At 38.8% G+C, this 16,531-nt stretch overlaps 1 protein-coding gene across 6 annotated transcripts in view; it reads right to left on the reverse strand.

Moving 5' to 3' along the window:
- ptprsa (protein tyrosine phosphatase receptor type Sa) overlaps positions 1 to 16,531 on the reverse strand; it is a 216,680-nt gene that overhangs the window by 129,995 nt on the left and 70,154 nt on the right. For 5 of the 6 annotated variants that reach the window (XM_088426528.1, XM_088426526.1, XM_088426523.1 and 2 more), the window contains exon 2: positions 9,654 to 9,709. The exons of the other annotated variant lie outside the window; for it this stretch is intronic. In XM_088426528.1, coding sequence (XP_088282654.1) covers positions 9,654 to 9,656 — 3 coding nt within the window. In that variant the 5' untranslated portion in view covers positions 9,657 to 9,709. The remainder of the gene's footprint in view (positions 1 to 9,653; positions 9,710 to 16,531) is intronic. 6 annotated transcript variants of the gene reach the window in all.

The raw sequence follows: 16,531 nt of genomic DNA on the forward strand, positions 1-16,531 counted from the left end.
AGCCAATAAGCCATCAGTACCAGTGACAGCTCAGCGCCTGATTACGCATAAACAAAGCTTGAACGAAGGCCTGATGGAATGCGCTGTGAGTGAAGGTGGTTTATTGATATTGATAGCGCATGACAAGTGACGGTCTCCAGAACGGGGGGGACGCGGACCTTATTGTCTTACCACAGTATGCCCATATGCAGGTGTGTGTGTGTGTGTGCAAAGATTCCTATTCACACACTTCAGGTGGGCCCTTGGGACAAGAAAAGTGGATCCAGGATGGATAGGACAGCTGTCCACAAAGAAATGTGTGCAAACTAATCTATTGATGTGTGTTTATTATATATGATTGCGTGAGTATGTCGTGTGAGTTTACGGCCTGCCGCTTCGGCACACCTCAAGCTGTTCAGCTGTCATCAAGCCTGCTCAGCACGATGCGGGCCGCTCCATCTGCCTGGCCCACCTCCTCTCTTTCTTCTCTAGAGATTCAGTGTGTAAGAATGTGACATTGCTGAGTTAATGTGTACTGTATGTGCACAGGCCCGCCTTTCACAAGGTATTTGCATATCTACAGCCAGTATATACACAATGAATGTTTTTTAATAGCTACAAATTAATTTACCTGCCGGATTATTTGGTTACATTTTGTTTATATTTTCTCAAGGTGTGGGTAGTTTTATTCATTTTTTATTATGTGTTCATCTGGTTATGTTATTCTCAAGAATGGTTCCAACAAGAAAAAAATATTACGTGATTCCATCATGTTTAACCTCACCTATAAATAATAGGTCAAAATCATTCGAATGAATGATTTTGTGCACCTGAGCGCTTCATTTGTTGAACACCTCACGCCCCAGATATCAGATACAGGCCTGCATTAAGGCTCAATGGCAAGTGCGAGTTTAACACTAACAAGGTCCCATGAGGCTGCCTGAGCCACCTGGGCATTTGCACAGCAGCTCGTAGTTAAGCTCACCAATGAACCCAAAACAAAAATGCAATATCGAACATTTATCATCATGAGGACAGGGTATCTGGGTTTGTGTGTGTGCATGAGAGAGAGAGAGAGCGTATGAGGCCATTATAATCCATCACAACATAGAAATATGCATTCAGCATGCAATGAAATATTTGACGTTGGCTCAACATGCTGTTGTATGTATGCATAATTTGCTGGTTCCAGACAGAATACTCACACCTACAAATCGATTATATTTCAAGATAACGAGAACATGTTTGCATAGCCATTAACACTGCATTATCAAACAGATCATTTTCTAATCTTAATATTGGTCAGTAAATAGTAAAAATAACAGTCCTAGAAATAGACTCAACAATTGAAAAAAAAAAAGTACGAAATGGACCAAATGTTCCATTTCACAGTGACTATATAATCAATGCAATATATATATATATATATATATATATATATATATATATATATATATATATATATATATATGTGTGTGTGTGTGTGTATATATATATATATATATATATATATATATATATATATATATATATAGAGAGAGAGAGAGAGAGAGAGAGAGAGAGAGAGATTGATCACATGAGCTATTTGTACCCTGAATTAGCCCAACGGTGTAAAACTACAAATGCAAAGTTGTAGACAAGGTTCTCACTGTTTGAACCTTTCACATGGCTGAGTAATCTGAATGCTAGAAATATATCTGTACATTCATGAACCTCCTTAAAAAGGCAGTTTTATAATATGGTTGATTATGAATCCATAGGATCATCCTGATTTCCCCCGGTATGATGCAACAACGTTTACAAAACAGTCTTTCATTATATCAGGATGATGTAGAGCAGTCCTACATCATTCCAAACTACAACCGCAATAATTAACATTTTCAAGTCATGCCTTTCTGTCAGTATTGATCAAAACAGAGCATTACTAATTTTGTATGAGTAGACTTTTTTGTATTGGATCACATTGCTGCATATTGTGCAGTAGAGACTACTGCTGTGGACGTGTGTGCATCATAATGAAAAAGTGGGAAACAAAATCCAAGCGAACAGAGCACGAAAATTAAGATTTTCTAATTATGAGAGGATATAAAAGGAAAAAAGCTCGTTGACATGTACTATGTAATTATCATCGCCTATCCACATTTGATCCTCAAAATCGATTCTGTTAAGATGTCAACAGCAGGGATCCCCACAAACTAATGTAATAGCTTACATTAATTACATTTTATCCAACGCTACATCAAGCTTGAAGAAGTCTTGATTTTTTTCACCAAACATGTTTTGTTTGATCCAGTGAAGCAGTAAACACACTACAGGCTGTTTTCCTATTTTTCTTTTCATGTTGTCATTCACTCCTGCTACTCTGTATGCCCTCACTTAATTCCTCTGACGATCACTTGTTTTTGTTTAGTTTTTCCCCAAAGTTCCCCCGCTGTTTTGTCTTTTTCCTTTCGCATCCCACCCTTTTTCCTTCAATGACTCATCTGCCTTATTTTTTTATTTATTTATTTTGTTGTGGTTGTTTGCTCTTGTCTTTCATTCTTCACCCCCCATCGGCCTGCCTTTCACTTCTCTCTGAGCAGTGAGAGGCAACAAAACAACATGGCGGCTGTTTTGCACCATCTGACTAACTTTGTAGGCCGCAAAATAAACACACACAGCTGCATCTTTAAGACATTGCAAAAAGAACACGTACACAACAGAAAATTACTTTGCGCAAATATGTGCGGAGCATGCAAACAGAAGTGGTGCCGAAAGCAAATAACGGGCCCTTCAATAAACATGTTGCTGTGATGGAAAGGCATTCTCATGATCATCAGCATCATCATTACTAAAAAGAGGAAAGCCCCAGCCATAATGAGGAGGGAAAAGGGGCCAGGATCAAATGACAACCTGACATTTGAGTCCGAAACAAACAAATCGATCAGGATTAAAGGATCCATCTGTCTGTTTACCATGGAAACAGGGAGGCAGGGATTATTTAGAAAGGAGGGGAAAGTGAGATGTCGTAAAGCGCTCTGATGTGAAGTTTTATCGATCCAAAATGGGATGCCGCCTCGTTTGACTCTTTTGAGTCGTTCCTATTTTTCTTTGCTTTCAATGACAAGTCACAGTGTTCCAATTGTGCAAAAAAAAATGTCTGTCACAAATGTTAGGAGTCGGAAACCATAGTTTTCGCCATCATATCTTTAATGCAGGCATACAAGTGCTACACCTTGAGAAAACAGGCAAGATATGTTGACAGTCCCGCAGATAGTTAACCTGGGCGGCGCCAGATTATATTAACCTTTTAGGGTATTAGCATATGTGGAGAAGGAGAAAGCGAGGAGAGGAAGAGCCAGCAATGCAGTACTGCCCATGGCTTGAATTAATGAGATTGTACCTATCTGCATGGCTGCACATTTTGACTGGGCTTTGGAAGAGGACATACAGTTGGAGAATAGAAGACGAAATGAGGAGCGGGGAGGTCAGGGCAAGCAACCAAGGGACACACTCACTCACGCATGTGGTGACACGCACACACACACACACCTCTGAGAGCCTCCCGTATCCAGCTACCCATTCATAACCTTCAATTAACCTTCCTTCTGAAGAGAGAGGCGAGTGCTCAAGTAGTCTGACTGGGGGCAAGTAACCGAGCAGACTGGCTGACGAGCGCTTACTGATATTTTGCACATGCATGTATGTAAGTGCATGCGGATCCCCGTGTGTGTGCCAGTACCTCATTTGCGCTCCTGCATCTGCTTTCGCTCAGCTGAAAATCAATCTTTACTAAGTGCCACCCCTCCCCTTTCGGTAATCGTCTGAGCCTCGTTGAGATTCCCGAGACTGAAAACATACATTTCTTTATTAGTTTAGCGCTGAAGAGTTAAAGAAGTGGAAGCATGTGCAAACACTGCAGGACAAGAGCACCTCAGAACTAAGCCCAGTTTATTTTTTATCTAGAAGATTTTTTTTTTATTTTTTTTTTTATACATCTTTCTACAAATGATTATATATTAATTTAAAAAAAAAAAAAAACAATGTTAACACATTGGGTGCCGACCATTTTAGACCATTTATTCTTTTGCTTGAGAGAAATGAATAAGAAACTCGGATTTGATTTCTGGACTCTCAACATAAAAATATGTCTGGGATTGAAGGAGTAATAGGGTTGAATGATGATTTTTTTTTCCAATAACTTTTGAATATGTATAAAAATAAGAGAAAATTAGGACTATCAAATATAATGAACAGAATATAACTGAATAAAGTTTGAGTAATTTGCTACACTGGTTCGTTTCACTAAATGTGTAATTTTGTGCTTTACAACGCAGCAAACTTTAGAACATGATGCATTTTATGACCCAATAATATTTAAAGTGCCACTGACCTTGAAAATTAATATTTTTAAGTACAGAAAAGAGGCGGGGCATGCCAAGGAGGTCTGGTGTGGGGTTTTGTGGAATAAAGAGAAAAAAGAAATCTGCTAATTGAACTCTTTTATCTGTCATGCAGCCAGGTGAGGAAGGTTTCATGCTTCCATTTTTAGTCCTCCCCTGTTATGCTTATTTGATGAACATTATACTGTATTCTCTTAAGCAAGATGAGGGATGGTTTATAAGTATAGACAAAAAGGAGAAAGAGTACAATTGTGGATAGGTTTTTCAAAAAGGGAAGAGCTGTAATTTGCTTTTTAACTCTTCCTTAATCAAGTTCTTGTAGTGTGTGTGTGTGTGTGTGTGTGTGTGAGCGGGTGCAACTGCTCGAGGGGGTCTGAATTATACCTGATGAGGCCCCTATAAACATGAACATCTGTGAGAGGCTATTCATACTGTAAAAATACGGTTGGGTGTAGAGTAATGTGTCTATGTTCTCAAATTTGGAAGAACCACACCCCACTCTGAATAGCCTCTTTCATACAAACGCTGCAAAGCCAAACTGGACATCACCCAGAAAAGCTTCGTGTCAGACCACAAATGTCTGAATCAGTCAGCCCAAACACTGGATGAATTTAACTCTTCCATGTCCTGTTATGCCAAGTCAGCACAATGTAAAGCAACATACACTTGCTTGTCTGATGTCAATGTGTGAACGCACCATGACTCTGCCGTGAACCCTAAAAATGATTCCCACAGACACACAGCGTATTCTTGTAGTTAGTCTTTATCATGTAAAGAGGATATTATGTTCTCCTTTTTTTTCTACTACCGACCCAGCTGGAACACATAACTCATAACTTGGCACCCTATTATGTGTTCTTTGTATATTGGGTTATTCTAACTTGCTTCAGTTATGCTGGTCTAACACCTTGACTTCATATGTTTTACGCTCGCGAAAGCTGATAATTTGTGCTGTCATTGCTGGGGAGTTTAAATAGAGGTACATTTATGAGACACAAAGAAACAGTAAAATAGCCTCGCCATTTTACCTTTGGAAAAAATAAATAACTATTTCTTTATGACACTAAATCCTTTTATCAAGTCCCGTAACAATTCGGTTCGTGTCGACTTTTCCAACAGCGTGACCTCACAAAGTAGGAATCAATGTGAGTCGTAATCAGAGGAAGTGACACTTCATCATTGAATTTCACCACCTTTTTTGTTATCCTTTTGGGATGGTAGCTTGGTAGAACAGTCCGTAAAGCGAGACGGACATTTTTCACATTCTATGTTAATGATTGTCATGTTGTACAACCAATTACTACCCTGGAATTCAGAACACATTCTTTTGAGGAATCGGTCATAATTATATATGCTCGATAATTATACATGCTCGAATATGTTCTAAGCCATGCTGGTGGTTTAAAATCAAAAATAGCTTTTTCATGAATACATGCTCTGCACGGGTCTGTGTTACATTGTATAGATGTGACAAAATAGACATGTACTCTGTGTCTACAGTCAGCTTGAGCTTTTCTGCAAACACAGTTTTCTAAATTTCTGCTTTCAGTGTGCTAACCAGATTTTGTATCAGGCTTCTTGTGGTGGGTATTTTAAAATAAAAGTCAATCACTCCCTGAAGTGGTTCAGCTGTGATTGTGTTTGGCATAACGGATGTGCTCCGTTTGTGGGTGAAAGTTCAGGAGCAGAAGGAAGACGTAAAAATGGAAGAGCATGTGAGAGTTGGCCGTCTGATGAATGGTGAATTTAACTTAAAAAAATCGCTATCACAGCAACTTCAATAAAAGTAGAGGGATGACTGTAAGAAGGATCTTGATTACCAAACAAACAACACGTTCAGCCTATCACAACAATGCAAAGAAGCTACCTACGACTGACTGCCTTTGTTCATAACAATAGCAACAAAGATGCTAATCTGCCGAGCCATAGCAAAGCTGTTTGCCAAACTAAGTACAAGAACACCCAGCTTTTGAACGAGTAAGAGCTGGGCCAGATAGACACCGATTTATTTGAATATTTTCTAATTACATGGTCAATGATAATAGAAAACAGCATTATTCCTTCGGATGGTCGAAAATAAACTTTGTAGCCAGCACTTGGTAATTGTCTCAAATATATATATATATATATATATATATATATATATATATATATATATATATATATATATATATATATATATATATATATATATATATAAAATAATTCTCAGAGACTTTTTAGGTGAGCTTAATTAGATTAATTAAAAACATGTTTTTTTTATTGATCTCAATGTTTTTAATCTCTTAACAGCATTAATTAAAATATAATCCACTAAAACTTTAAATCGGGGCAATTACTTGGTAGTGAAAAGTAATACAATTCCGACAAAACTACAAAAAGACACCAACTATCGAACGTGAATAATTGACATCCTCAAACTTCAGTGACAGACATATGAGCAAAACAACCAAAATTAAGCAATCTCTTCATAATAAAATGACATGAGATCTCAATTGAAGGTATAAAATGAAATGTTCTCTTCTTAATACCAATAATATTTTTTCTTCAAAAGGAGCACACAAACATATTTTAACCTCGCTGTGAGAAATAAGCATTTCTCTCCCAGCAATGTGTGCAGGAAGCCCACCCAATAAGTGAAAAACAACATTTGTTCCGACTACAAATCGTTGAGCTTGCACAGCATGGTCCTCTCATTTCTCCCCAAAGTGCTGCTTTCAGTAGATTTAACATTGAGTCAAAAGACAGGCATCTGTACCATTCAGGTGAGCATTCTTTGTCGAATGTAACAAAATTGTATTCATGTTGTCATTCTTCCAGTTGAGTACCATGAAAAAAGAGAATGATGAGGGAGAGCTGGCCAAACAGAGAGAAAGAAGAGTCTGAGCCTCATGGACTCTGTTCCAGGAATGTGAAAAAAATAAGCCACGAAGGATAAAAAACAACAGGAGTAGAATGGGGAGGAAGGAAAATCAATACCTTTTCTCGAGGGGAGGCCTACTCTTAAGGTGCAATTATGCTAAATAGCTTTGTTTATTCTGTAGTGGCGCACAAGAATTTCGCCACTTGAGGTCTGGAGCCAAATTAAAACATCATGACTCCAGGGAATAAAAACTAAAAACAAATTTAGCCAGAATTTGTAAACCCCATCTGACACTTTGGGCATTTTTGTGGGAACCTAGGATGACATTAAGGAACACAGACGCCTCTTCGTTAAATTTGTTTTTCTCTGTCCAACCCAAAAGCTGTTACTATACACTGCAGTGTAATGTTATTTATCTCTGGCAGTCTCCGACTTCATTCACATGCTTTTACATTTAAAAGCACAAGTGCTTGCTTATGCTGGATGGTGTTTTTTTTTTTTTTTTCTGCTCATATTGGAGACAACAAATGATTAGATCCATAATATGACATTGCTTTCTGAATATAATTTATAAGTTGAGTTTGGGACTGTGCATAATACAGAGCTCATGCTTCAAGAAAACTATCAAGTCATTTTATCTTAAAATAAGCAGCTAATTTTTTCCTTATTAAATATCATTCCATGGTAGCCAGGGTAACTACATTTACTCTTTAGAATTCTGCGAGGTCCCCATCCAAATTTGAAACGCATGATACTGGCCAGATATTGATTAAATAAAGCACAGGGTTTGTTCAAGGCTGCAAAGACGTTTATTAGACACTCGCAAACAGTATTTATGGTCCCAGACAGATTTTGTTGAGCCCATCAAATTTTGAAAATGCACAAAATTGCTTTGCAACAATATAGTTAGAAACCTACATTTAAGATTTCCCTAACTTTAATGTCTCAGGGAATTTGGCAACCGTAAAAACAAGTAGCAAGTGAACATTATTTTGAGATGCTGTTGTGTTGATGTTGGTGCGAAATGTTCTGTTATAGCAATAAATAGAAATACCTGTAATAAAAACCAACAATGAATTGTATCTGATTGTTTTTTTTTTTCCTGAAAATTAGTGGCTTTTTTAATATTTTACTTATGGTTGGTCATTGCTAAATGTTTGATAACTACAGTTTTCTTAGTAAATAAATCTACAGAATGAACTACGCATCACACTCATGAATTTGCACTAACACAATAACGGAAAATGTAAATATAGCAGTCCTCATAAGTGAGTCCATGCAATGAGATTTTTTTTTCTTCAGGATGGGTGTGGGGGCGATGGAGGGGTCGTATTGTAGATTTAAGCAAAGAACAACTGATCAGGAAAGTATGCATATTCCAGACATGACAATGATTTCATACCTTAAATTCACTTCTGTTTTTTTTTTTTTTTTTAATTTATTTCACTGGATTTGCTTCTTATGCGTCACTATCAGTAACAAATAAACTGAAGCAGTCACGTTGCTGCTACCACCACGCCGTGCCTCCACTTCCATGCCCACGTGTCTGTGAGCCACACAGTTGATCATTACACAACAGAGGAAACTGAACAGTGTTGGCTATTTTCAAGTCAAGGTTTAGAAAATTCATTAGACAAGCCACTTCCAATGTGAAATGAAACTAGAATGCAGATAGAATTTTTATGGCTAGCATTTCCCCTCCAAACAAACGTGGAGGTCAGGTCAGGTAAAGAGAGTGGATATAACAGTAGCTGCTGCTAATATATGAGCCCACACAACACCATGAGCCCATCTAGGTTCTAACCATGATATCAAACATTTGAGAAGAAGAACACCAAGTTTGAACAATTAAAAGAAAGTCACAGTTATGGTGAAGAACTTTTTCTGCGTTGAGAATGTTAGCAGGTCAATTGTCAGAAAGAAAACCTAGAAAAACATATCAAGGACATGCAAATTCCACACAGCCGGGAATGATTCCAAAATTTCAAACCGCAGCAGGTGTGCTCGTCACTTTCTCCACCGCATAGTAAGAAAATTATGGTGTTGGTTTGAATTCTGCAAGGTGTGCTTTTTGTGCTATGTAAAGGTATTAATCGAATCAAGGGGTTCTCTCTAAGGAGCTGTTCTACATAGTGCAGTCTCTATTTGTCAAAATTGCATCTTGCTATGTCATCTAAGATGACATTTGAAGGACTGGATGGCAGCATCAGGTGACATTGACACTCACTACCAGTAAGTCAGAATATATTTCCAATACTATGAGTGAGCTGCACTGTGCATCTATAAACTACATTGCCCCTTGTGTATTACTTAAAAAAGTTAAAATAGTCATTTCTGAGAAGATGGGAGTCAAAGCGTTGTAGTGGCACACCGCATCACCTGAAAGGTGCACTGATAATTCTTGGCAGGAATGCAGAAAACAAAGTTACCATCAAAAAGTGTCATATACATTCTTGTGGAGTGCCAGGTGATGGGTCCGATGCCACTGAAAGATGAAACCCAAGGAGAATATGATTAACTTAGGTGTCATCGGAAAGACAAACAAATAATGGCATAACGCAACAAAGGAATATACTTTTACATGATCCCGACAAGTAAATATGAACATTATGGTGCTATGTTGCCGTGTTTAAGGTTTAGAAAAAATGAAAGAGGTTCTAATATTTCAAAGCAACCTTTAAATCAGGTGCAAGTGCACATAGCGCGTCCGATCACCTGTCAGTTCTTAACTGAGCCGTCCTCCATTTGCTGCCTTTGGCCTATTTCAAGCCTCAACAGAGGTCATCAAAGGCAGCAACTGCAACCAAGACAATATGGCGTCTGAGTAATCCCAGGAATAAAATTCCTTAAGATTAGTAAAAAAAATGAATACAGTATATATAATATTACGCGGCTTTGTCTCTTTTCACTCTCGTTACACCAAGGGTGGAACTCTGAGATAGTGAAGAAAGTCAGGTCATTTTTCTTTAATGTCTTCTCAGAACAAAACAGCTCTAAGCTAAATCCATCACATTCAAATGTATAGGACAACTCTAACAAGTAAAGTGACTCCATTATACTGATGTCTTGATTAGAAATGCTAGCCTGATAGTATTCAAGGGGGGCTGATAAGGCGGAATTTTCGAGCATGACCGAACGACATTTCATTGATTCAAATCTTATTTCTACCTGACTTGATTTCTGTAGTTCCCTGTTTAAACTGGAATTTATACAGAACTTTCCCTTGTTGATTTTGACATCCTACATGGAGTGCAACCTTCCAGTCATTTTGTATTTTCAACAGTTCCTGTGTGTCAATAATGTCTTCAAAATTGGGCTTGTCCCTTTTTTTTTTGCCACTGTTTGTGTCTTTACCTATCATTTGCTCATCCTCATCTTTGTCAAAGAGGGTTTGTCATGCTGTATGATTCGTTACGCGGTTGCTATGGTCATGTATTTGTCACCTTTTAGTTCTTAAGTTTATCATAAAGTCATCAGCGTATTGAGCATGACCTTAGCTGGAATTGCTCCAATAACACTTTGTCAGGACGTCAAAGATGTCTTCTCTGTGCCCTTGTAGGTCTAGTTTTTGCAGGTTTACTTATACGAGTCGAGTTTCCGATGTTGGCTGGGATTACGATGGATTTTTGTGTATAAAAGTGTTCTACTTTACCACTGCATGTGCTGTCTGCTTCTGGTTCCAAATTCTGCTCCTCGGGCGACAGATATCTTTCTTTTCACTGGCATTCTTCATTTCTATTTAGTTTCATGCAATCTCCTCTCTCACATTCCACTTCACACAGAAACCTTGGTCTTATATGAATCTGTGTACCTTCTTTTTTCCATCTCCATCTTTAAGCTTTTACATTCAGAAATAAAATGAAAAACAATGTCTTTAGTGTATGCACATATGCATACATTATTCTCTATTCATCCAGCCCTCCAGAATGGTTGCAGACGGTTTTGAGCGTATGCCAGCAGGTCAAGCGTATGCAGTCGCCTCATCTAATAACCTACACCAACTCAGATCAAGCGAGATCACAAACTCTGAGTAAAAATATCTCTCACACTCAAAGTCAAAGTGCAAATTGGTTGTGTGAAGGGGGTTTACTCTGTAGCACATTAAGATGCAGGTAGGCAATGATTTGAACTCTTGAACGCATCTTAAGTGTTTGAGATACAATCTGCAGCGTCAAAAAATGTAAATGTAAATTGCGTCTTGTGGGCTTGCTGAAGGTCGACGTCTCCTGCTGTCTGTTATTTGAGAGTCAATTACAATGTTGTTTAGCCAGCAGATAAAATGAAGTCATGAGGACTTAAAGGCCAAAGTCACCTTCACAACAGGACTTGTTGGGGGCTGTACAATGATGAGCTGGTGCAAGCAAATGAAATGTGTTGGACAACAGCTCAGACAGAAGAAAGGACTGTACAGGACATTGACGTAACCCTTGTCTCTTGAGCCCCTTCTAGAGTAGGCAACACAAGTTTTCATTGTTGAACATATAGGCATCTCACTGCTCGCTAGAAAATCATAAATAATTTCAGCGGAAAATAACATTATAGTCATGTACACTCAATGTGTGTGAGCGCCAGGTGGGCTATTTACATTTCTTTGCTGGGTCCTACAACCGTCAGTCGTCAGTGCGCCTTCCCCCCTTCTGTCAACATCAGCCCGCCGAAAATTGTATTTGTCACTCCATCATCCCATCGTCACTCAGTCCCGTCATCACCCTCCCTCTACCCAAAAAAAGAAAATCAAACCGCCGTCAGCCTACTAAAAATAATAATAATTAAACCTCTGAAAAACACTTTTAAACAGTACTCTCTACAGCTCGGCTTTAAACTAAAAGCAATAGCTGAACTTGATAGTCGTCACTTCAATCGTCCATATTAAAACTGATCACACACCACAATGCCTAGTGAGTGTGGTGTTCCACGTCTGTCTCTGCAAAGCCTAACCACTGACTATACAACTCCTTTTTAAGGAACAAACGGTTTGCTATCTTTGAACTAGCCTACTATTTGCCATGAGTGGGAAGTAAACAAGGGGAAGCTGGAGGCTATAGAAACTCATGTGGTTGAAACGTGCCGCTGGAACATTGGAAGAAAATAGTTTTTTATTATTTTTTTTAATTGTTTATAACAAAAAATTCTAACATCGAAAAAAAAATGATATTGCCAAGGCCTAACTCAAAGATGCCTACTTTGCCCCATGCAACAACAAAATTGTGTTCTTTGCTGTTTAACCACGTCCGACTTAGGCTAGGTTCACATTGCATGGCTTAATGCTCAATTTAGTTTTTTTTTTTAGACATCCGATTTTTTGTGAGGTCGTTCGCAATTCAAAATAAATGTGACCTGTATGTGACCTGTGTTATAACGACAAACAACCCAAAACTGTCCCACCTGTGCAGAGGACACCGTGACGTCACGCACAGCATGTGTGCTTAGCATTAGTGTTTATGAATATACCACAATGGATGGCTGAACGGCTATCATACCGGAGCCACAATATTTTCATTCCGTTAAATTTAAGGTGCTAAGTACAGGAAAGTCGCGGGATTTGGCTATGGCAGTAACATCTCCCTCAAACGTTTGAAGAGAGCAAATTGCTCAGAGAGAGAGAGACACACACACACACACACACACACACACACACACACACACACACACACAGAAATTACACTTTGTTCTTACCCCCTCAGAATATTTTTAATTTCTTCCCTGGTCTGCTATTGTAGTTTTTTTTTTTTTTTTTTTTGTTTTGCCTCTTTTTGAGTGCAGAATTGTGACGCTTGTTTGTTACGTGCGAGTCGGATGAATGCGACCTGGCCGTTCAGACTGAAGTCGCATGTCAAAAGATCGGCTACGTAAAGGATTTAGTACCACATACCCAAGTGGCCTGGGTCGCATTTGAAAAAAAAAAATGGATATGTGTCGTTCACACCAAAATAATCGGAATTGGGTGACTTCAGGCTGCAGTTAACCCAGCCTTATAGTGCACCTTGAACTTGACTGATTCATTTAATTTCTTCCATTTTGGAACAAAGCTCTAACTTCAAATTTGGAAAAAGTGAAGCACTAGGAATACTTTGAGAATACACTGTATAAAACCAGGACCCCACAGACCGCTGAGGATGTCTGGAATCCATCTCGTTGACGAAAGAAAGGATGCCGACCACCATGAGGCCTGAACTGCAGGCGTCATTGAGTACAAAATACACAACTGTAAACTCAAGTTAAATTCCAGATAAGGCCTGAACGTGTTTTGCTACGCTTGTTTTATGTTCCTTGAATTCGACTCAAGAGCGTGGAACGTCAGTTGATTAGTAAGAAAATATCGAAGGTGTCACACAGTCACCCTTTTCTACAGTACAGGATACATAGCATAATTTTGTTTCACTCTGACCTGTAGAAGTCATTTAAATTTGGCCTAGGATGAATTTGAATAATGTGCCATTTTAAACATCTACAATTTGAAAATTCATTACATCGTGACATAAAAGATTTGCACAATTGGCAGAATGCTGAATGGGGGGGTTATCAGATGTGTTTACAATAGTTTTGAACAGCTTTATTGTAGCACTGAAACAAGCTATGAGTAGCTTTTTTTTCTTTTATAGCTAGCTATCTGAAGCTAAACTGAAATCAGTTTACAATATTGTTGTCTGAACATTTTGCACATGATTTTATTTTGATTAAGTCAAACCTTTAAACGGATGTTTCTTGGGTTTATTTCAATCAAATTCAATTTAATTTGTAACTGTCCAGAGTGAGTGAAAAATCAAGATTTTGTAATAGCCATATCTGCCAGCCGTAGCTTAAAGTAATGTTGTTTTTAAAAATCAAATAGTAGTGTTGTAATTGTTCCATAAATGTCCATTTGAGGTGGTCCAGGCATCTGGTTAAGATGCCTCCTGGACGACTCCCTAGGGAGGTATTTCGGGCATGTCCCACCGGGAGGAGGCCGAGGGGTCGACCCAGATCACGCTGGAGAAACTATGTCTTTCAGCTGTCCTGGGAATGACCGGGGATCCTCCCGGAGGAGCCTGACGAAGCGGCTGGGGAGAGGTATGGGCTTCCCTGCTGCCCCGTGGCCATTTTCATATTCAGATCTCATATAAATCTGACTCAAATTCTACAGTCCATCAAACAGAGATGTTGTTATTCTCTTGCTTTATTCTATCGACAGTGTCCCGTGCAACACATGTTATCCCATGCAGTGTCCCAAAGGCGTCAGCATAACAAGACCCAACTGTGATTTACAATAGACAACGACACTTCATTATTAACTGGATAGACTCAGAGCCTGGAGGCCAGACCATTACCTTCACACAGGGGTACATGCCACTGGCAGCTGTTGGTCTCTCAGTGTGGTAAAGCGACACATTGTAAAAGTGATAGATAGGGTGTGCAATTGTAAGCTCTGGGTAAACTGGAAGTCTTAAGTATGTCCAAATATACTGGCTTTATAGATGACCAACGCCTCTATTTTAGTGTGAGAAATGCACACAGTGTCATTTGTAAATAAGTAAGCTTACTTCAAGTATTTTACTGCACCATACAGTTTTTGCACCACTTTTGAAGGTAAAAAACGGCAGAAGGAAGCTCATTCCTAAATGTGAAATAAGAATTGAATTGTCAAGACGGTGTGAGTACTAAAATACCACTAAAGCTATACCTAGTCCAATCAACACAAACAAAACCTGTAATAACCTAATAAAATAACACGTTCGTGGGCTAGATTGGCAAAACAATTGATCTTGTTTGAAGTGATGAGTGTTTTTTTTTTTTTTTTAACCGAGGCCAGTTGGGCGCATCTCATCTGGCAACTAATGCCCTCCTAGCCCTGGCACAGGCCTCGCCAGTGGCAGCTGGAAAGTGCGGCCATAGCCCTTTTGGTGATTGCAAAATTGGGAGCACCCTGCGCATATAAATGACAGTTTGGCTGTAGTTTTAAAACACACACACACACACACTAAACCCAATCTGCTCCCTCCCATTTTGGCCTTATGGCGCATCCCTTGAGGGTACTAGTTCAAATGCATTAGTGCTCCTTTATCTCCATGAAAATGGGGGACTCTCTGCTCACTGTCTTCCTCCTGATTCTCGGCTGAAATCTCAGACCCCCTCCTGCCTCCTTTCACTGTTTTCCACTGTTCCTTTTCTGTACTACACTCATCCAAGGCCAAAGGAAATTGTAGGCCACCTCCATTTATAAGACAGGCCTACTTTGGTCTTGTCTTCTGTCCCCATGTTTCAATGTAATATTTGTCAAAGGATGCTTGTGTGTTTTTGCGTGTGCATGTGGCCGTGTGATTGTGGTAGCGTGAAAACCTACTTCACGTGGAGGATTCTGCCAGCCAACATCCTTGTCTTGCTTCAAATACAGTAAATATTGTATGTCAAAACTATTATTAATATTTGCCATGATAATCATTTCATCATAGTGTACACTATCTGTGAACCATATTTTCCGCACTATAAGGTGCACCTTCAATGAATGGCCTGTTTTTTTAAATTATATATAAGGTGTACCGGATGATAAGGCGCATAGAGTAAAAGCTATAGTAGAGGCTGGAACTGCATTTGCATGCAGTTATGCATCCACTAGATGGCACCAAGACGAATTATGAGTTTAAAAGAATATCATTACGATTTAATTAAATATCAGACTTCAATATTTTAATCAAATTGCAACAAAAACCTTAAAATACATTGTTTTGAGGATTTAAAAATAGTGTTATATCGTGCTTGGTATGGTGTGGTTGAGTTTACAATCACACACATTAGTTTATGAAGTCAGCATCCGTTGTTAGCTTTATTTTGGAGGTGTAGTCAGGAAGCTACTGCGTAGCATGTATGTCGTGCTCATTCAGATGAACGTGCTGCTGCCAAGCTACCTCCAGGTGGACATCGCGTTGGTGTTATGTCACATTCTCCTTCGAAAGCAATGGATGTGAGTCTGTCTTTATAAGTGTTTTGGACATGTTGACACATTTGTGTCAATCGACAGAATCGCAAGTATATACGTTTGATTTTCTGCCATATTTGCAAATCCAGGCAAGTTTCATTAATGTTCTCAGCGTGACAAGTTGACAGCCTTATGAAAGAAACTGCTAAATATTCACCTTCAAGAAAAGTAAATACTAAGAGGACCACTCTGTTCCCTGTTAGTCATAAAAGAGGTGAAACTTCCTGTCACTATTTACATACAAATGCCACAATCTTTTTTCGCAAGCACAGAGAAGGTTTTTATATGCTGTACAGCGATATGCTTCACAAAGATTTTCTTCCTGGCTATGAGATGCACAGTGAAAAAGTGAGA

This window comes from Hippichthys cyanospilos, chromosome 10 (genome assembly GCF_059441005.1).
Source record: "Hippichthys cyanospilos isolate Australia breed blue-spotted pipefish chromosome 10, RoL_Hcya_1.0, whole genome shotgun sequence".
NCBI lineage: Eukaryota > Metazoa > Chordata > Actinopteri > Syngnathiformes > Syngnathidae > Hippichthys > Hippichthys cyanospilos.